General features: G+C 41.1%; 2 protein-coding genes and 1 long non-coding RNA gene across 7 annotated transcripts; 1 reads left to right on the plus strand and 2 right to left on the minus strand.

Annotated features, from left to right (window-relative positions):
- Positions 1-350: 350 nt before the first annotated feature.
- micall2a (mical-like 2a) lies at positions 351-12,165 on the minus strand. Of its 2 annotated transcripts, none has more exons than XM_071470909.1 (17): positions 11,764-12,165; positions 11,388-11,436; positions 9,998-10,139; positions 9,661-9,827; positions 9,346-9,473; positions 8,747-9,256; positions 8,429-8,613; positions 7,250-7,310; positions 6,580-6,755; positions 5,531-5,638; positions 5,259-5,323; positions 4,942-5,065; positions 2,523-2,625; positions 2,221-2,294; positions 2,019-2,133; positions 1,872-1,918; positions 351-1,784 (listed from the first exon to the last, which is right to left on the minus strand). In XM_071470909.1, exons 1-17 carry the CDS (start codon positions 11,904-11,906, stop codon positions 1,705-1,707), a joined length of 2,277 nt encoding a protein of 758 aa, XP_071327010.1. In that variant the 5' UTR covers positions 11,907-12,165; the 3' UTR covers positions 351-1,704. The 2 variants fall into 2 exon arrangements, with proteins under 2 accessions (XP_071327010.1, XP_071327002.1); XM_071470901.1 differs by having other exon boundaries at positions 9,346-9,476; positions 11,764-12,162.
- On the plus strand, positions 12,162-15,670 carry LOC139613911 (uncharacterized). Of its 4 annotated transcripts, none has more exons than XR_011686843.1 (4): positions 12,162-12,254; positions 13,059-13,098; positions 14,491-14,565; positions 15,052-15,670. It is a non-coding gene; the product is annotated as an uncharacterized lncRNA (long non-coding RNA). The 4 variants fall into 4 exon arrangements; XR_011686848.1 differs by having other exon boundaries at positions 15,443-15,670; XR_011686845.1 differs by having other exon boundaries at positions 14,491-14,553.
- On the minus strand, positions 12,732-16,986 carry LOC139613902 (visual system homeobox 2). Its single transcript, XM_071470921.1, has 3 exons — positions 16,332-16,986; positions 15,879-16,036; positions 12,732-15,512 (listed from the first exon to the last, which is right to left on the minus strand). Exons 1-3 carry the CDS (start codon positions 16,564-16,566, stop codon positions 15,090-15,092), a joined length of 816 nt encoding a protein of 271 aa, XP_071327022.1. The 5' UTR covers positions 16,567-16,986; the 3' UTR covers positions 12,732-15,089.
- Between the last annotated feature and the right edge of the window lie 5,284 nt (positions 16,987-22,270).

A 22,270-nucleotide genomic window follows, 5' to 3' on the forward strand; every position in this document is an offset into this window, starting at 1 on the left:
ATGAGGGATATGTAGTTTATAAGTAGCAGCAATATATTGACGCCAGTGAATTAGCTCGATGCCGTCTTTAAAAAGCCTTATTTAAAAAAAAAAAAAAAAAAAAAAAAGCATACATTGATGCAGCACTGTGATCACTGTGCAGCTTTAATGCAAAGGAGCTGCAGCATTGTTGGTTTTCTCAGTGAAAAGCAGCGTCTGATCTTGGCAGTCGTCGAATCAACAGTCTTTGGTGAAGCTTACAACATGGGAAGTGGAGTGATTTAAAAAAAAAAAAAAAAAAAAAAAAAAGTTTCAGGATGTGCCGCGAAGGAAGGTGTTATTAAGTAAATAATTCAACCTTTCATACATGCTAATCTTCAAAGGATTTATTGGACAACAGATTTCAAGTTTAAAAATATAAATAGAGTACAAGTGCATAGCATTCAATAACACATCTAAAAATGCAACATTACAGTACGTCCCTCACAAACACTGTGAATGCCATTTCCACACACGACTGACTCCACACGCCGTTTGAACATTTTAATAGCTCAGGTGCAGAGCATTTCTGATGCAGATATTAGTAAAGAGTAATGTTTAATTAAACCAGGTTTGAAGATAAAGAGCTCAATACAACCTATAGTTTATAAGCCTTCGCCGGCCATAAGCTACTGCTCTACCTAATCCTCTTTCACATAACATTATTGCATCAGCACAGCTGAACATTTTTGCAGCATTTATAAAATTAGCAAAGAAATTAACTGTCTGTACTGTGGCAAATTGGATTTCCAAGTTCTTGCCTTGTGATACAGCATACCCAGGCTGCCACCTACAGTACAGTGTGAGAGGGGAGCTACAGTCTGCAACAAGGCAGTTCAACATGTGTGGCTCTCCATTTTACACTCCACAGCCATTCCAAACTTAATTGTCAAGGCTTTTTTTTTTCTCCTGCTAATATCCTTACAGGAAATTTGTTAAAATCCATTATTAAATAAATACCGAAATAATTTCATTTTGGATCAAGGCTGTCGAAGGATTACACATTTATTCTACTCAGTCCTATGTGCATGTGGAACAGCCAGTGCTCCCTTTGTAATTCACACATCACGATAGTTGATTTTAACATCCCGACACCCAATGTTTTGACCAAGTGCGTTTTAAATCGCTAAACCTTTATATGAGACGCATCACTCCAATCATTCAATAAACATACAGCATCTTTACATAACATCCATGTCCATAAACGGTGGCCTTTCTTGTGACCACTCCAGTGCTGTTTTAATAATGTAAGGGATTTATCACAGCCGTGTTTGCCACATATTTGAACACCTCTTTGTTTTTTGTTTTTTTTAAATGTGAAAACCAATTGTGAAAAAACATGATACCCGTGGTAAAAAAAAAAAAAAAAAAAAAAAAAGATTGAATCATAACTTATGGAGAAATTTCTTGCCCCACTTAAATACCACCAAACTAAAAACTGAAGGTGAATCTTGAACCAAAATAACTTTTCAGATGAACGTTTAGTCTGAATTGAAAAAAACAGTCAGAAAGAAAGACAAAAAACACACGAGTAAAACCATTATGCTTCCTAAGTCGAACTCTTTTCCTTTGCCTTCCTTATTAACACACCGTCTACTGCAGTACTTTAATATAAAAAACCTTAAAATTTCATATAGGAATATTAATACAATAAGAAAATACAGAGTAGTAGTTTTAAAAAATCCATCATTCCACTCGTCTTTTACTTCTTCGTCTGAACAGCTTTGAGATGGAGGATTTCCTCTTATTTTTGGTTTTCTTTACCCCTATTCACCAACAGAAAGATATATTAAAATGACATATTCAGATCTGAAAAACACTTCTAAAATAAAGACATTTGATACAACACTTACCAAGGTTTTTCATCATTTCATTCAACTGCTGATCCTCCTCCACTTCCCTGAAATTGATCAAAAATATAAACTCTTCCTCATCTTTCTTGGCATTGGATTCACTGATCACTCATTAACTGTAAATGTTCATTATAAGACTCATGTTACCTCAGCCTGTCTTCATCCAGACCTTCCACAATCGCGTTTCTGCCATCGACAATCTCCATCAGCCTCTGCATCAAAACCGTCTCCCGCTGTTGCTCCTCTCTGGACTTTAAATGATCTGTGATACCAAGTTGACTTCAGTGTTTAGTGGGGTAAAAAAAAAAAAAGAAGCAACAGAGCTGAAGTTAAACCTGGGATGTCTTACCTGGCTTCTCCAGCAGCCTGCGAAGTTCCCCCTCCACACCTGGCTGCTGCTGCTCCAGCTCCTGAGTCCTGGCTCTGAGATATTCATCATTAATTACACGCAAAAAGAGGCAAATCTCATTTATTATGCTCATGACATGTATACCGGAACGTGACAATCTTGAAGTTAAAGTCAAGTTTGAATTCTCTCTAGTGTTACATAAGTGTATGGGACACAGGCTTCATTCTCATAGAAGTTTTTTTTAATATAACAAAAATTAAAATGGCTTAGGCACAACATCAACACCAACGGTAGTAACTCACATGTACACAAGCTCTGATTCCTTCCTAATGTACATCTGCTTCTTTCGAATCAGGTTGAACCAGTCAACCATCAGTGGGTCCATCAATATGTCTCCTTCTCCCTCTGAAAAAACAATGACACGACTTTGTTTGAAATATGTTCATAAAACACTTGATCTCACCGAGATACAATTTGTAACCCTTTATAATATCCAATATTGGTTAACATAGGAACACCACAGTGTAAATATTTTGTAGGGATTTATGAGTCAGTCATAATACAACGCCTATAATGCCTGTTTCTAAAAACATAAGTATTTATTATCTCCTGCCGTGTGCTCTGCTTGTACAGTTCAACGCAACTCAGCTATGTGCTTCTGCTTTGTGAGTAAATGAAATTCTGCAGGGATAAATTAAGCTCAAAGAAAGTGTTCAGACAGCAATATTTAAATCTTCTAATGTCAAATAATGCAACGACTGAGGTTAATGGGAAAGCGGTGAAAAAATTCATTTCATTTACATCATACTGTTTTTTCTTCCCCCCCCCAGTAGAACAATGAAGAAGCCTCCACTCATCCAGAATCATGGCTCATTTTATGTTCACCAGCTCTTTTGTTTTCAGGAGACTGTATTCATTACACAATAATAAAATTAAGTGCAATAACAAATGAGGTTTTTGAGTAATTTGGCTGGGGGAGGTGAGATGGAGGGTGACTCACCCCCTGGGACCATGTCAACACTCTCAAACACTCGGTAGCAGCCAATAATACACAGCCCTGAACCTTAAAATGGAGCCCTTATAAATATTACTGTCACGTGCAGAAGAACAAAGATATCGTCAACAGTTTAGACTGAAACTGTCCTCATTCATCGTGGAGCTGACATTATTGTTCAACCCTGCTGTCGTATATACTTCCCAAGAGAACACGACGTCCCTTGTGTGAATATTTTGATCAATCGATTACCAAAATAGTCAGTCGTCTACTCACTTCAGCCAGTTTTCATACAAAAATGCCAACGATTGTCTGGTTCCACTTTGTCAAATATGTGAGTCTGTTGCTTTTCTTGTAATATATGAAAGTAAACTGAATATTTTTTGGGGGGGAGTTGGACTGTGTGTTCATCACATGAAAATAACTAGTTGCAGCGCTTCATTAAATACAGAGACCTCACTATTGTGTCTGTGAAATGCTACACCCAAATGTTATCTTAATATGCAAGTTTTAACATGCAGAGGACGTAGACCTTCACAGAGGGAAAACACAGTGAAGTACAGATTTGTCTTAATCACTTATTTAATAATGGCTAGCAACAATACAGCAGGGATTAGCTTTAATTTTTTAATAGGTTTTGCACTCTGAAACTAAAAGGACTTTGTTCAAAAAGTCTTTGCCAGATAGTGAACATTCAAACTTGAAAACATAAAGGCAGTTTAAATATTTTCCTAACCCAGTATTCATTGTTTTGTGACCAATTTGTCCCACTAAAGTATTAAGATGCTGTATGCACTGCAGCACAGCAATGTCCACATCTTGCATTGTCCATTCCACCAAGTCATGCTGGAAAACCTGAGTGGGTGGAACAGATGATTTGAAATGAATATTAGCAGTTCCCAATTAGTGACCAATCAATCAAAATACACACCAGGGTCACATTTACAAAAATGGCTGATCAGGGCAAGTGACGGAGGACAAGGCAGCCCACATCCTGCCATCACCAGAACAAATATGATCTTATTCGGAATTGAACTCGAGTGCCGGGGTTTAGTTTTTACGCCGACAAATTCCAGTTGAGAAGTCGATGATCTCCTAGGTGGTGTGCAATTGATGTCAAATTCTGGCCAAGCGACTGCATGCTCTGGCTTCCTGGGTGGCACGCAGAGAAAAAAAAAAAAAACACAGTACGCAATCGACCAGAATATATATTACTATACCCAAGTCATGTTGACCTTGAGGAAAGCAATCAGGCCCCCTACTCCCACTACCTTAAAAGAGAAGCAACATCCCTGTGGGCTGTCTGTGCCTCTCACCTCATTTGGCTGCAGAAACAGTAATAGAAATGGCAGGTAAATCCCCTGCACACACACAGACACACACACACACAGACAGACAGAGAGAGACACACAAACCTCCAGCTGCCGGTGAGTGAATGTGAGTTTGTGTGTGTCCCGTGTGAAGCAACCAGGACACAAGCCTGCACTAGAGATACTGAAGCAGCGGAGGGGTTCAGCAGCTCGCACAAATACAGTAAAATATCAAAGTTTGCGACGAGGGATATTCACGGCAAGAGAAGAAAAATTGACGATTGGCGTCATCTTCCACCTTGAAATCAAACAGTGGTTTGAAGGACTCTCGATTTTCAAAATTGAAAACCTCGTTTCTGATTTCTCCTCATTCAGTTTGATTTGTGTGGCTACAAAAGGAGCAGGGAGGAAGTGTACCTTCTTCACAGCTGCGGAGCTTCTTCTCCAGCTCCACACCCTCCTTCTCCAACTGAGCCAAGTTTGTCTCAATATCATTCAGCTCCGTCTCAATCTGCTCCACCGGGATATGATAAGACTTCACCTGATAGAAAACAAAAACTAGATAAATAAATTTAATTGTCACAGTCAAGTAAAGATCATTTTCATTTGAAAATTCCGAATTTGGCCACTTAGATGTGAAGGAGGTCGTCCATTTTTTTCGCTGGGAATGTAATGAAAGCATATTTGTAGAGCTGTTAATTAATCTCTTAAGAGACTTAATGGAGGGAACTTACAGAGGGTGACCTCATTTCAGTCCTGGAGGCGTTGGTGGGTGACAAATACTTTCCCTTTTTAGCGCCTAAGAGGTAGATAAAATAGGATTAGATAGTCCTTTCATGGCAGCTTTTCAGAAAAGCATTGTCACATACGACTTCACCTGATTTATTTTCAGTAAAAAAAAAAAAAAAAAAAAAAAGAGACTGCTCATGTGAAATCAACAAGATGGCTGAGGCCATATATGTGGGGCTTTGATGATGACTTTTTTTTTAAAAAGCTGGGAACCAACCTGACGGATTTCCGTGATTGGCTGGAGCAGTGGTTGAAAAGCTAATAGATTCCACAGCTGGTCGTCTGGGTGGGGATTTCACAGGCGAGCGACTCTCATGTTTAAAACCTGAAATAAGGAAAGGAAGGTCTACATGCTGTACGTCTGCAGCAAGTTCAATCAGCTCATGCCTTTTTCTGTTTCCTTACAGAAAATCCTTAATCTACCAGAATCACCAGAACACATGTAGGGCAGCATGTCTGTCTGGGAATCAGTGCGAATGTGGATGTTGCTTTGCTACTTTAGTCCAAACTGAAAAATCTCAGCACCTATTGGATGGATTACCAAATTTTGTGAAGATGTGCATGAGCCACAGCGCCACCAAGAGGTTCACGTTCATGGTTTTGAGTGAAATGTCTCAAGAATTACTGGAAGGATTCCTATGAAATCTGGTCATTCATATCCTCTGCAGGATGAAATGTAATGAGGATCCTTTTCATCAAGACCCATCATCACAAGGTCAAAATTTCCGTTTGTCCAGTATTTTAGTTTTTCGCTAAATACCTGCAAAAACAATGACTAATTCTCATCAGTCTCAGCTTCTCTTTGTGTTTGGTGCTAATTAACAAATGTTTTCATGCTAACACTCTGAACTAAGCAGGTAACCATTAGACCTGCTAAACATCTTGACGTCTTCATGTTAGTTGTGTAATTGTGAGCATGCTGATGTTAGAATTAGGCTCAAAGCACCGCTGTGCCTCACACAGCAGCTGCCATCACTGTTGACTCTTGGTCTTGTTAATGTTTTACAAGGTTTCAGAGTAAAAGTTGACTTAGCTAGACACATTTTGCTCTAAACGTAACTGTGCTTTGGTTCCACTACAGAGTCACTTTACACATAAGGTTACTGTGAGATTGTACACAGCTTTATTTTTTAATGGCAACTGTATTTTTATCCAATAAAAGATCAAATAGTTCTGAAGAAAAAAATCTTTTTTGGTATTCAACAACCAACTCAGACAAACAGCCGCTGCACGAAGACAAACGTCTCTTGTAATAATGTGACTCACCGAGGTTTCCGGAAGCAGGTGGAGGTTTCTGTGGAGAGACGTCCATGAAGGGAACAGGATCAAACAGAGCAACGCTGACTGGAGGTACTGCTGGTTTGGGCGGCGAGGGACGCCTCGTTGTAATGATGGAGACATTTGAGGATGGCTTCTGTTCCTCAGTGGAGGCTTCAGCACCTCTGTAAAAGTCACGCGTGTATGAGCCATTATGTCTGCGACTGTTAAAACAAACTGTGTAAAAGTACAGCTTTTATTTGACGCAGATGTAACGCACCAGCAGGGCTGATCATAAAGAATCAAAAAAGAAGAAGAAAAAAAAAGGCCTCACCTTTTTTATTTTGAAATGATAAAAGGTGGGGAGAACAATGGAGGGATCATCAGCAGGGATTAGAAATGAGAGAGTCTAGTGTTAAGAGTAGGAAAAGTTCATGCGCGGCACTCCTCAGGGTTTGTTAGGATCGGGGACAGAGCGAGCGGCTGCACTCTGAGCCAGTCAACAAGGACAGAGACGGATGAAGCCTGACGTTTCTGCATTCTGGAGAGTGGATAAGCTGAATGGTCAGGGGTGTTTAAAGGCAAAATCTTTCTCCACCTGTGTGACCTCTCCCGCTCCCAGCTGAGTGAGTAACCACATAAAGTAATATTGATGATTAAGATGATCGAGCATACTTACTTTAGACCTAGCTCAGTTGTGACAGTTCTGAGCTGTGACTGCCCCTCTTGGCGGAGTGGATCTGCAGAAAAACAATTACACAGAAAAACCTGAGTGAAAAACTGATGAAAATAACAGCAAGGCAGCGACTGGTTATTATTTTTTCATTGTCACTTAATCCGTTGATTACTTTTTCAATACATTATTTAATTGTTTAGCCTATAAAACGAAAATACATTTTTTTTTAATTGTATCACAGGTTTTGAGAGTTCAGGATGATGTTTTTAGTTGTTGTGTTGTGTCGAAACAGTCCACAATGCAAAAGATATTAAATTTAAAATAATATAAAAACAGTCAAACTCTTAAATTTGAGATGGTGGGACTCACAAACATTTGTCATTTTAGTTTGATAAACAACTGGAGCGATATTCTGATAATTACAATTGTTCAGTTGATCAACTAACTGACTGATCAACTAAGTGGTCGCAGCTCTGAGTAAAAGCATGTGGGTAAAGCTCATCACTACATCACCTTGTCACATGCGTAACTACTGAAATCATTATTAATTTCAAAACCAGCAATAAAACAGCACCTGAACTTTAACGTGGCATCTGCTTCGGAGGTGTGAACTCCAACAAAAGACTCGTTTGACTCTTCTCCGTGTCACATTATTATCTATTTTCTCACAACAAGGCACTAAAGTGACTTGCCCTCACCTGCACATCTGTATTAAAGCCCCGAATCGTACTTTAGTCTCTGCACAAAACAAATGGATAAATGCATGGAGTAATGTCCATATGTAGTCAATATTAGCAAGCAACTGAATTGCTTTCCATGATAGGGTGGCCTCCATCATTGCTGATAATGTGGTGACCATTTATACTGAAAACCAACAGTAATTGTATTTCTGTCTGAAAAGCTTCTGACTGTCAGGATGTTGCACCCATGCATGCACATCCATCCCGGGAGAATGACAGTTCAACTATGAAAGTTCATTACAAGCGTGAGACAGAAATTAAAATGTCAGTTAGCAGCCTACTGGGTAGATGCACTGGCTGTGTAAATAGGGCAAAAATGACAAAAAGGGCTTTGTTTTCTGTGAATGCGTCTGAGACAGACAGAGAGAGTTGTGGAGGGGAGTGTTGGCAAGATGTCAAATAACGGATCAAGAGTAACTGAAATGAATTTAGTGGCGCTTGCCTTTGCCGGTTGTGTGTACAGTTGTTGGCCTTGTGTTGTCTTTGCTGATGGCCTTCAGACATGGCGATTCCTTATTGTTTGTCTGGCTGGTGGAGGGCTGTCTTGCCCAGTTTCCTGCTGGGCCTTGGCTGCATTTATCTTTTCTCAAACCGGGGCTGTCAGCTGAACTTGGCTCATCTCCAAACCTGCAGAGAGAGAGAGCCCTCACCATCAGCCTTAATAGCAAAAGCCATCACAAAACCATACAGTGGGAAAGACCAGATATATTACAGTACTGCAAAGAAGAATCGATTCAAGGCTACAGAGTCCGAAGCTGACCGTCTCTCAGCTGAACGGATGGTGAATGGGCGTTTGTTGTTATTGTTGCAATTTTCTTCTGCTAGTTTCTGTCCAATTGTTGTCCTGGCTCTGTTCTTCTCGTCATTAGGACTCAGTGGGACCTTTGGCCTTCCCAAAACACTTGAGGGCTCTGTGGGCTTCCTGTTGTCTGCTGCAGCCTCTGTGACTGGCGTTGCAGTCTGGAAAAACCTCTGCCGGGCCGCCTGCGTCCTCTGGGCTGAGGTCGTCCAGGCCTGGGAAGGTGGAGCAGGAGCGACTGGCTTCAGAACAACGTTCAGTGGAGCTGACAGCACAGAAGAGGGGCGTGGTGCATGCTGGGCCTGGCTGGCACCGTTTAATCGTACAGCTGAACTGGTGGGTCCATTTTTGATCCCAGCCTCAGAGGAGGAAGGTTTGCAACTGTTCTGATGGGCGTTACAAATAAAAGTGTCTGGACTCTTCCCAGGTTTGTAGCCTCCTGCATGAAGCACGCTGGAGCATTCGCTGCATCTGGTGGAAGTTTATTAACACAAAATCATTAATGCAATAAACAGAGAACATGACAGGAAGTTATCAATGAATATGGGTCAAATTCTTACTTAAAACAGCTTCTGTGATAGAGTTTGCCATCCACAAAGTGCCTCTGAACCAGATGAACGTGGCTCTTGCATGCAACACATTTGCTATTGAGAGTCCCATTTTTGTTGGCATTTTCTGCCAAAACCGCCTTCTGTGAAAGAAAAACTAAAACTGAGGGACCGCTCCATCCAAAAAAATATAACACTTACCTAATTAACATTCACCTAACCCACTGAAAGTGAGCTAAATCCTTCTTATTCTTAAATATAGTCATTAAAAAAGCAACAATGTAAGATGATAAAGACATATTGTAATTTCAAATGCATGATAATGACCTGAGCAGCAGCTCTGGCCAACTTGGGTGAGGTCTGAGCCGTGAGAGTGGAAGGTAAACGGTTCTCAATGGCGCTTTTAGACACAAAGGTTTTGGCAACCACAGGGAGATTTTTCTTCTCTGATGGCTCCTCCTTGGAGCCCTCTGCTGGCCTTTTTACACCTCCCACTGTGGAGAAGTAAAACACAGTTAGTGTCAAACATAACAAGGCAGTGCAGGAGAGGAACACCTCACCTATAAAGAAATATATAAGAATAAGGTCTGAATTAAAGAAAATCTTTATAGTTGGGAGGATGGACAACTCTTTCTACAGACATCTGAAGCAGCCTTGTTCTCACTTGGAGGCCGTCCCTTGAAGTAGTTGTAATACTGGGAGACGTAGGTGAGAATGCTCAGCCTGTCTGGGATCCTTAAAGCCACCATGTCCTCTGCATCTAACAAAGCTGGGATCCCCAACTTCTCCTCTGCGACCTGAAAAGCCTTGAGAGTGAGAAAAAAATATATATAACCAACAACAGCCATCGACTCCTGCCAAGACAACATTTAACAGCAGTGTATAATGGGCCAAGTAAACAGATCCAAAGCATTTTTACCATTAAAAAAACCATGGTATTCACCAGGCGCACAGACGCCCTACAATTGCACCATGTGTAAAAATATCAGACAATACAATCTACTTTAAATAGAGTATTCTGTGGCTCGGCCCAGAGAGGTCTGAGAAGGGCTGCATAATGAATAGCAAACTTCCTGTGAGCTTGTAGGGGGGGATAAGAATGAGGATGGCGGGAGCAGGATATCAGGGCATTGTTTCAGATCAGCCTGGACATGCTCATTAAATTTAGAGCAGAGCCTTAGTGAATACTAAGTCTGCTGATGTGAAAGAAGAGCACAAAAAAATAAAGACTGTGTGGATCTGTGAACACAAACAATTTCTTATTTAACAACTCGTGAAGAAAAGAAAAGAAAAAAAAAAAGCCTGGAAGTAACATGACACTATTCATGAAATATAGACCACACTGAGCCACATGAGTCACGCTCTCATGTTCCAGCACAGGAAGCATCTTCAACAGTTGATCAAGACTTAAACGCAGTCAAACGCACTTTTCTCCCGCCACAGATCTGGTTGAAAGTTAACCTTCAAGAAGTACATAACAGCAGTGTCTTCCAGTGAACCGCCATCATGTGGAACCGAGGGGCAGGTGGCAGCAAGCCTCATTCAAAATGAATAGAGAGCCTTCTCCCCTGAGCTCAGGTTTGTTGCTGACACTGCCAGGTTCATCCAAGACAACCAGGAAGTCATACAGAGTGCATACTGTAGCACTCTGCAGGGCCCGTAATCCTCACAGGAAGCCAGTAGACTGGAAGAGGACTAAATAATGGAGAGGTCCCCGGCTGTGCCGCTCAGGTCATGGAGGGGTTAACAAAATAAATTAGGTCAAATGGACAGAGGGAGAGTGTAAGTTTGAGGAGATTCATGGCTTTGGCTTTAAATTCTGTGCTCTTCAAATGTTGAAACGTGAATGAATATTTAACCAATCTGCAGCATAAACTCAAGAACACATACCGTGTGTGTGTGTGTGTGTGTGTGTGCGTGTGCTGCTGGATGCGCCTCCATGTGTGTGGGGTTAATGAAGTGGATTGTTTTTTCTGCATCAGATTTTGCAGGATGAGTGTGAAAGCTGTTCCACTCGATAAGACAAAGGTTCAACAAGTTGATCATCATCTTACCAGTCTGTTGTTCTCGAACACATCCTCCTTTCTGAGTGAGTCATAGTCTCTGGGAAGACAGGAGCACAATGAACAGAGAGGAGATATGTCAGACATGTTGGTGAAAACTTCACCCATCTGACTTCAGGATCAGGAATTAAATCCATTAAACGTGTTATATGTATGCAGGCATAATGTTGGAAAAACCTCAGAAATAACATATAGAGGGGTTAGAATAAAATCACTTTCAGGTCACTACAGAGCATCAAAGACAGATATAAACTTCTGGAGGAGACAGGACAAGCTCTCCCAGGACCATCACTTAGGTCAAAGCTAATAAAAGTTCAAGCACAATTCCACCTGCATTTCAACCACCTATTCAAAGTGCAATACTTACATTAGGTCCGGTCTGTACTTGTGTATGAGCGCACAAAAAGCCAGTCCGTTCCTGAAGGAGGTCGTCATGTTGGTGATGGCCACGTCTCGGTAGCCTTCACATTGCATTCTGCACCACTGCTCTAAAGCCTTGATGGCAGCCATGCTCACTGCTGCGCCCTCACCGCTGACGGAGTGAGCAACAGGCGACGCTGTCAGCCTGGAGGAGCCGGAGGAAAGAGCGGCGCAAACAAGGTGTCTCTGCTCAGGGTCTGACCGTGAACTGCGGCGCAGCAGCTGCGTCCTGTTTCCTTCTTTTCAGCCGAATGAGTCGAGTGGAGTCTCCGGGACGAGCTGACGCTGCCGGTGCTGCTGCTGCTGCTGCTGCTGGAGGTGGTGGTGGAGGAGGAGGTGGTGGTGGTGGTGGTGTGCGTCTCTGTGCTCTCATTACACTAATTGACACCCACTGCTGATTCGTCTCTTACACCCGTTGAATAAAACGCAGACAGAAAGGTAAATAATAGTTTTTTTTCTAATGTTTGTGAAATCCAATAGAGAAAATCCTGCAAAATGGATTAGTTTAGGAACATGATCCCAATCTAAATATCAACCACCTGAGGTGATAGTGAACTACATTTGAACACAGGTCTAGGCTGTTAAAATTACATTACTGAAGTAAAATTGTCATTTAATCTATTAAAGTTATAGACTAGCGTCATATCCAAATGTGGTCTTATTTTTGAACCACCTGATAAAATACAAGTCCACTGAATCTTCACTGAATCTGTGCTTCTGCATCAGCTCCCACTGTGGACTGTAAAATCCCAGTTAGTCCAGTTAGTGAGTGGGTTTTTTTCAAGAGTGACATGTTCAGGGGGTTTCCTCAGAGAGCCCCTTATGCTTAAATGTGACCTTTAGAAAAAAAAACCAAGGCTAACTGTGATTATATTATTGCTCTTAACAGTTTATGCTTGTGATTATTAAATCTCCCTGAAGTAGCCATCTGGGTCTATGGAGATTAAATTGAAGTTACAGTAGCTTATCCATATGGTTAAAGCCAAACTGAGAGGGGGCAAGTGTTTCTGTGCATTTTATTCTTTTTAGCTCAGAGCTTAGAGACTTTTCTGATCAATGTGGTAGTTTACTAATGAACCACTGTATTTGAATCCGACAGGATGCTACTTTGCTTTTTTTTGTATTTAAATTGTCTGTTTGAATCTCATCTGAGGAGAAAAGCTTTTTTTCCACACAGGTTATGTTGACATTTATAAAAAATATTTTCATCAAAAGATTCATGGAAATTTATCTCTTTTTTAGGTTCCATTAAAGGGGGCGATGATGCTGTGGGACTTCTGAGGTAATTATACACCAGACTTGGTTTTCTCAGCCAGCATGTCGGGGTCATTATGCAGTAGGGGAACCAATAACAGAATCTATGACATGCTTCTTTTTTTTTTTTTTACCTCAGTCATCTTTGTGTGGGGCCTAACTGGGGACTAATTGAGGCCAGCAATTGTCATATGAGGATTCTGACCTAATTAGCCCATATTAGTCCACAAAATATTTGGGAACTCAGCAACTTTCATTTATTTAACTGATTATAAAGAATTAAACAATTATGCTACATCATTCCATCTTAACACATCTTAACAAAACAACTCCAATCTTCTCTGACCCATTTTGAAATGTGGTTTCAGAATTGACCCACAGACCTCATCAGTGAGTGTAATTAGTGTGAGACCAGAGCTGAACTTTAGTCTTTGAAATGTGAGCGACCCACACTGACCTCATTCACTTGCAAATACTGTCGACATGAATTGTTTATTAACTGTAAAAAACAAGAGGCTGCGGAAAAAGTAAGCAGAGGAATACAGCTTTAAAAGAATTGCAGACAACACGTGAGAGATGTGTGATGATGTCACAGCCAAAAAAAAAAAATGCATAGTTGCATTTCAAACACTCTCACTGTAAGTTGCCTCATCTTTCCTGTTTGAGGACATCTTCATGCCCAGGAGGGGGCAGTGTCACTCTGCACTGTTTAAACACACTTTCATCGCTCCAAACCTGTGCTCAAATGCATAAACAATGCACACACATAAACATTATTAGTACCATTGCCATGCAATAGCATAGATGCACAAGATCTATAAGTTAAACTAGAATTAAGCCAGCACACAACCTGCAGAGCATGTCCACAGTCCAGAGTAAACTGTGGATGTTTGGGAAACAGGCAGTTTTATTAACCACTACTTGAATCATTATATGTCTCTTGTCATTTATCAGCTGTTAAAGTTCTTTATTATCAGAAGATTAAACAGATTAATTAAAATATGATGTGGAGTTTATTCGCGGACAAGCTGTTTGAAACCATTGTCCTTGCATCATGGTGCATTTTGTTTTCACTGAGTAAAGTCTGATGTATGCAGAAGTAGAAGATTCATCCATGAGATTAAAAAACACAGCTATGTTTCATTAATATTATTAATAATTATTATTAATTAATATAATTTCTTACAAGGAAAACTAGATTGTTCACTAAGTTGCATCTAACGACCTCAGCATTGATCTACCACAGCTGTTATTATCATTTTCATATTTGCTTCACAGCTCTTTATAGAAACTGTGCCACAATCGATGAAAACCAAATGTTAGTACTTTAAGTCTTTGATGTGTACAGTTTTAGAGAACACAGGCATTTATCATGTCATCATCATACTGTAGACTCATTCTTCATGATTGTATTTTTCAGCCATTTCCATTGTTTCCTGTGAGGACGTGTGGCAGCATGCAGACATCCTGCCTGTCTGTGGAGGTAACCTGAGAGGTCAGGGGATGAGCTCGTCATTGGTGAAATCCTTTAAAAATGACTTGACTGTCAGCTGTGCCCCGATAGACTGAAATGATAAGATGGCAGCATTTGTCATTTGTCACTGCTGGGTTCTGTTGTGGAGTAGGCCAACAGTATGTAGAGTAAACAACACATTTAAGATGTGATGAAAATTACGTGATGTTAACTAATTAATTCAGTTCTTGCTGGATATAAAACTCTTTTACTGCTCTACATTTTGATCAAAACAGACAGAACAGTGATAAATGTTCACCAGCACCAACTTTGACAGAAGCTTAAAACTTCTAGGCAAAATTTAAAATAGCTACAAGATGACCAGTTTTTTAATTTTGTGGAAAATTACCAGATTTTGCATTGTAAGAAATATTTTATTAATACTGGCTAAATAATGAACCTCCTCATCTCAAAAGGGTTCAGCAAGTATATTCAGACATACTCATGGTATATACTTTTTTTTTTTAGGTCATGTATATCTGTACAAACAGGAAGAAGGAAAAGAATCAATCATTGTGTATGGCATCAGCTTCCTGTGTTTGTGACTGTGTGTCACCTCCTGACATGTTTACAGTGCTGTGGATCTCGGCCTCATGCTCTCTGGCTTTGGCCCTCAGATTGGCAATGCTGCAGGAGCGGAGCTCCTCTGAGCTCGGCCCCTCCGGCCTCTCCCACTTCCCCGACCTCTGGGTCACGGGCTGGATACGCTCGCTCAGCGCGGCACTCGCAGCTTTTGTCCATGTATAATTTTCTCCTTCCTGTCGCTTCTCCCAGTGCTCGCTGTCAGAACCCTCTGAGTGCTGTTTTAAACTCCTGCTCGCTCTCTCCGATGTTTCATCATTGTCTCTTTTTACATAAGAACCTGCAACAAGCTGGCCCTGGAGCTTCAGCTGCCGCCTCATCTTGGCACGACGGTTTTGAAACCAAACCTGGAAACAAACAAGAGAGTACAAAATATATAAATACATAAATATAAATATAAATATAGGGAAATGTAAATAAACAACCATTGTTTTAAATTTCAAATGTAGACAAGATGTCAAGCTTAAATTGTACCTTCTAAGTTATATAAAAACTTTCCACAATATTCTATTAAACAAATTCTGAATCTACTTTTTTTTTTTTTTTTTGAAGGGACCTGTCACCATTTTTCAGATCAACTCACATGCTCGTGTACACTGACAGAGTTATTGGTTGCTGTGAGGAGCTTAATTTGCACACTGTACAGACAAATTAATATCACATGGATGAGTATGAGGTGAACATTTCCAGAAAGAGTTCAGCCTGCCAAGTACCTGTACTCTGGCCTCAATGAGGTCCAGTCTGAGGGCCAGGGCTTCCCTCATGAAGATGTCTGGGTAGTGGGTGGTCTCGAAGGCCTTCTCCAGCTCCTCCAGCTGCCAGCTGCTGTAGTTGGCCCGTGCGCGACGCTGCTTCACTGGCCTCTGTTCATCTGGAAAGCACAGCGCGAGCACCAATTACACAATCGCCAACGGGTGACAAGGAACTAATGGCTCTAGATTGGATAATTAGCGCAGCGATCATTAGGCCCACTTTAACACTGCTTGATAATTGATTGTTAGTTACGAGCTGTTAGCCAATCTTTTGTAAACATTTACACTGCAATCAGATGGTGCTCACTGACTGTCTTAAAGACTGTGGTAACACAGTGCCAGTTTGGGTCTGCACAAGTCCTGCATCGTACCATCAGTCCCGTTTGGACCACAGCAGCTGTGGTTTGAACTCACCTATGCCCTCTGTGAGCGGCCCCATCCTGACCGCCTGTGTGGCCAGGAGCAAAGCTTCCTTGCATGGCTCTGGCTGCAGATAACTCCTCAGGGATTCGTAGCTGATAAAGGGCCCTGGGATCAGAATCTGAGGCTGAGAACTGACTCTGGTTGGGAATGCCGGGAAAAAATGAGCTGCAGGTGAATGGAAAACTGCAGGCAGGAGAGTAGAGACCAGTTGCCCTGGGCCAAACATGTCCGAGCTATTAAGGGTCCAATATTAAGCGGTACTCCAGTGGAAGGGCCAGGTTGACTCCTGCAGAGATGCTGGTTGGATGGTGAAAAACGTCCCAATGTTCCAGAGTTAAAAAAAAAAAAAAAAAGAATTAAAACAGCTCTGATAAAATCACTATGTGTGAGTCCAGTTGGTTGTTGGAGCTGCCGGATGTGCCTCAGTTCAGGTGTAAGGTGTTGCCTGAATAAGACAAGAGTAGTGGAGGTGGTCTCACCTTAGCTTTCTGCTCTCCTCCTTCAATCCTTTCCCCCTCCTTTCCCAGTCACATGACCTCCAAACAGACAGCAGGGTCTGGTTTAGAGGGCGGAGGTGAAAATCCAACCTGTGATTCATCTCTCAGTGGATAACCAGTATTACTCCATCAGTGTTTGCTGTATTCGTCATTACTTTCCCAGCCTCATATGCCTGATAGTATATTTCTCTCTCATCTGTTAACATTATAGTGACAGTGTATGTTTCCTCTGAATCGCTCCCTCTCTCTGCCTGGGACAAGTTGCAACATCTTTGGCTTCTGGGGTTTCAAGCAGTGAGATGGACAGGATCTCAGTGTGTGTGCTTATGTTCATCTAGACACGTACACCTTGAAGATTTGCACAACTCTTATCTAACTGGTTTAACAAATGTCAAGTATAGTAAGAGAAAATTACTGCAGAGGAGACTTAATTAAGAAAAAAAAACCCCCACAGGTTGTTGAGTCCTGCGGGAGGAAAAGGCAGCAGACCCTGAACAACAGGTTCCAGGATAAACATCTCTCCTGACAACAAAGTGACATCTGCAAAATGTTTTTGATCCCTCCTAGTAACAAAACGTTTATTCTTATTGTTGATTTAATTTTATCGTTTTTTGGCAAGTTTGGGGTTTTTTTTTTGGTTTTTTTTGGGTTTTTTTTCCACATCACCAAAACCAGCTCTGAAAAAAAAACATGTCAATCATGTTAGCAAATAATAGCAGTGTAAACACACATTCCTGCTTTACCTGACAGTAGAAATTAATTAATGGAATATGAAAGCAGGTAAGCCAGGTGTAATAAGAAGCATGGACAACTGTAAAAATAATACAAAAAATACGTAACTAAATTGTTGTGGTTAACTACAAAAAGTACAGATGTTCATTTTGCACGTCACGCTTGTTATCTTTATTTTTGTTTGCCTTATTATACTTTTATCTTCACTGACTTTAGAGGTGTAATGCAGTGTGACTGCTGGAACACATGGTGTGATTTCAGATCTTTGTACACAATCATTATGCCCTGGCATGTAGAAAGCATAGATTATACTTTATTATACAGTATATATAGCAATAATAAGTGATGATGTTTTCCTATTGCCACTGTTGTAAAGCATGCAGTAGTCAGTGTTACCAGACACTCACACGAATTTTCCATCTCAGATCAAAGCACACACATCAACACATTAACAACCAAGACAGGAAGATTATTAACACTCTTTTTTTTTCTTTTTTTTTCTTTGAGCGAAGCAGCTGTAGCTTAGTGTTGATGGATCTCTGATGAGATGATCGCCAGCACTGTCTGTGTGAATTAAACACAGGTGTGTCAATTAATCCGAAGATACATATCACCCAACAACGCATCTCGCTAACTGCTCGCCGGCTCAGCGGTGACAACACTGACAGCTGAGTGTTTTCACCGCTGAACCGGCGGGCTGTGGCGGCTTTGATCAGCCTGGGACCTCTCTGCAGGCAGGAGGCAGCTGGTCAGAGCTGAGGTGAGTCACAGGATGGTCATACCTCTGCAAGCAGCGAGGACTGCAACTCCCTCACCTGTGGCCCTTTCATCTGCACCTGTTCAAACACCACATTAAAGCCTTAGTGGAGGCAATGAAGAGGTCAGGATTAGAGTTTGACCGATTTGGATTTCTTTAAAGCAGATATTTAGTTCATTTTACGTGTTTTTGTGTTAAAAGAATCACAGAGATCCACGGTTTGACCCCCAACGTGAATCCCTGACATTGTCAGAATATGTCTTTAACAGCATTTAGAAAATCATGGACACTTGAACTCCCCAGTAAAACTTAGGCGAACAAAACATTTTCATCATTATCATAATTTTTGAGAGGGAACCCTATTTCTCTATATTATTACCATGCAGGTATAATATGTAACTTTTTTGCATTAAAATGTCTGAAAACAATTAGACCAACTAGGCAAATCCATGATTTTCATGATATCCCTTTTGTGATCGTGTTTTGGTTGTGTGACTTTTCGTCCACTTTTAAGGCACATTTTTATGATGCACATAGTCAATTTTAATCATATATTTTAACCAGATGAAGGATTTCAGCCATCAAACATCTGGATCTGAAGTTATCAGAGAAACAAGCTGAGCAAACGTTAGCAGCAGCTCAGCTCACAGCCCCCCTGAGACCTCCTGTGCTCGCTGAACAGCTCTGATGGGAGACTGATGTTTTAACGTGAAGATGTTTTATTCAGTGTTTTTAACAGATTTCATCACATGGTTATACCCAGGAGAAGCTGACAGCAATGACAGCAGTGGTGGTGAACTCCCCTGATTCCACACTACTTCGCGTTAGAAAACTGTGCCTTTTGTTAGTGTTTTGATTGAGAGATCACTAGCAGCAGGAAATTACATATTGTGTCCTTAAAATACACATAACTCATCAATGATAGATGACATAACCAGCTGATTAAGGACGTTTTTTTAGCACTTAAGCCTGTTTATGGGCGCGAGAGGGAGAGGGAGGACAGACCGAGACAGGAGGAAATCATTTCTTGGGTTTTCATGTTCTGCAGGGAAAAGGAAAATAGATTAAAAGTGTCTGGTTTGAGCTGCGGCTAAATAAACACTGTGTGTGGTGGGACTGACGACTGAATAGCCATCTCCATTTGTCCCTAGCACACAGGTAGTTACAGGGATTTCTGGTCTGTCTGAAAGTAGACCCCCTTACCCCATCCCCCCCAAATTTCTGTGTTTGACTGTGTGTGGGTCCTTTAATGCCCATTGATCCAGATAATCAGGGACAGAATTGGTGAAAAACCGGTGGGGGAGGTTCTGACAGTAGCTGCTCAAAAGAGCTGCTCGTGGATAATTGAAGGAGGCATTAGGACAACAATAGTAATGGCTAATGCCAGGCCTTATTGGTCTCTCAGGTATTCCTAGCTCCCTGGATGACAAGGCAACACCGGAGATCCACAGCTAAAATGGCAATCACCGTATCATTAGCAGACCTTTAACTGCAGGGAAATAATGTGCACTATCTGTTGGTTTAGCAAGCCATCGGTGGGACAGCCTTCAGATGGCTTTAGCTTGAAATGGACTTGTTTGAGCTTGCATTCGTTCATTCATTCATTCATTCATTGCAAACTTGAGGAGAAGTGACATCTGAACTTTGCCTTGAAGGTGTGTTTTTGGATCTCAGATCACAATGATTCTCAGATTTGGAAACACTTAATGTCCACCTCCACTCAAAATATGCTTTGCTTATTGTTACTTCAATTGCACGTTTCATCTTCACTGTGCGGAATAAGGTATGTACAGACTCTGGAGAGCTTCTCTGTGTTACTTTGTGGGAAAACCAAAAACGAATTATTATTGAAGTCAGAGTATTTTCATACAGTTAGTCTAAGAGGGATCTTTAAACCTGCAATAACAGATTTCTTGTGTGTATCTTTTAAGTTGATGTGGTGAATTTTTACCAGCAAACAGTATCCAGCGCTTCTGGAGCAACATTATCATTCACTTGTGGTTATGTTTGTGACCATTTCATGAATATGAATCCAATATTCCCTCTTTTTAGCTCGTTTTTTGGTCTCTACCACCTCCTGGGGGAAATATCTGGCTCTTTAGCTGCTAAATGCCACTCCACTATGTTCAGCAGCTAGTTGCTAACAGTGTATGTCTGCTGTTTGTTGCTAATCAGACAAGTACAGTGGGTTTTCTAAAATACTTTTATACTCTGATATAGACTTCTTTTTTTAAATCTTGGAATTTGTTGCAGAAAACACTTAAAGTGAGATGAAATTTAAATGAAATGATGGGGGCTATTAACCCTCTTTTTTCCTTGACAGGCATGGCTGAAGTGGATTAACTGTCACACTCTGCCCTCGGTGTGATAAGATACAATCTGACATAATGGAGATCGTGAACACACCACATTATTATACTTTCTCTTCCACTACAATGGCACTTCAGCTCATAAAACAAGAGTTCCGCCAAATGTCATGTGAAGATGGATGATTATTGTCAGCGCCGCTGTCATGGGAATATATCTATCTGGTGTAATTTGCAGGCTGGAGCAGCAATGAGCACAGATAAGATCAATATTTAATGAAAGTGTAAGTGAAGCTTAAGGGTTGTCACTTATGCCTCTGCTGTTAATGACGTGTCACATTATCATTCTTATCAGATTGGGTCAATCTTAACTGCAATTACTGGCCTCATTTCTTTTTAATTCATTACAAATGTTGAATCATTTCAGTCTCCGTGCAAACACACCAGGAATATATTCTCCAGCTGCTTACATATGTATTTTAGTATCAACCTGCACAAACTTCAAACTAAAATCTATTAATGGGAGTGTGGATTGGTATAATTCAATCAACACACCTAAAATGTGTTTGTAACTTGGGAGAAAAGTGTATTTCATGGCTGAGGAAACCCCTATGCTTGGTGCCCCACTCTCCCTGGTAATAGTATCCCACAGTGAGCAGGCTGATTGTTTTAGTCCTGGATCACTGGCCATGGGATAAACCTGAGAGCCCAGCCTGCTTTTCATGTCAAAACCTTCAAGGGAAAGCGGCCACAATCCAAGAGCAATCACACTTGAGACATCAAAGTGCCAGGGAGAAGAGAGGCGAGAGACGGTCCACATTTTTTCCACGCAAGCCAAGTGCAACTCAAGCGTGGAGGAAGAGGAGATGATCTAAGGCGAGGGTGCCATTGAGAGGAAGACGGAGAGCAGACAGATGTGCATGGGCAGGTAGCGGCACATCAGGGCCCCTCCTGTAGCCGAGAGAGACACCAAGAAGCCTCCGCTGGTTGCATTCCTGTTTGCTGCTCATTCACTGTCCACTTTCACAAAGGCAGGAAGACAACCATGTGCCTGCACTTTGACACACTCCCATTATATTGCTAACACCCTCATGGTCATTGCTGGAAGAAGTAGTCAGTTTCTTTAGTCAAGTTAAAGCACCAATGAAAACTGAGCGTAAAGGTAAGTTGAAGTATGAAAAGTTAAAGCACTTGTTCCTCTCTGCACACGATTGTGTTTGCGACCACAGCTCGGCCACGTCACACCCCTCTCTCCCTACATTTCCGGTCTCTATCTCAGCAAAAATGCTCAAAATTATCTTGAATATCCTCTGAGACAGACAGTTTATTATAAATGACACTATTAGATTGTTAATACTGATGCATCAGTGCATTAGCAGAATTTTACTGTTGTGACTGGTTGACTATCAACAGTTCCACTCCAAAGGGTCACAACATAAACTTGGAGGGAGGGGATGAGAGATGATTAATGAGGTCTTCTTCTATACAAATTTGTTTTTACATTTTCTCTATTTTTTGTGTCTAGAGGGGAAATCTTAAGTTTAACTGCAAACAACTCATTTTTGTAACGGGTAGTGGAGTAAAAAAGTCAAATATTTCCCATTGAGTTGTACTGTAGTAGAAGTATGAAGTGGCATA

The sequence above is a fragment of the Trachinotus anak genome, unplaced genomic scaffold, assembly GCF_046630095.1.
Source record: "Trachinotus anak isolate AG129_WGS33_773 ecotype Australia unplaced genomic scaffold, CSIRO_AGI_Tana_v1 ptg000003l, whole genome shotgun sequence".
NCBI classification, from domain to species: domain Eukaryota; kingdom Metazoa; phylum Chordata; class Actinopteri; order Carangiformes; family Carangidae; genus Trachinotus; species Trachinotus anak.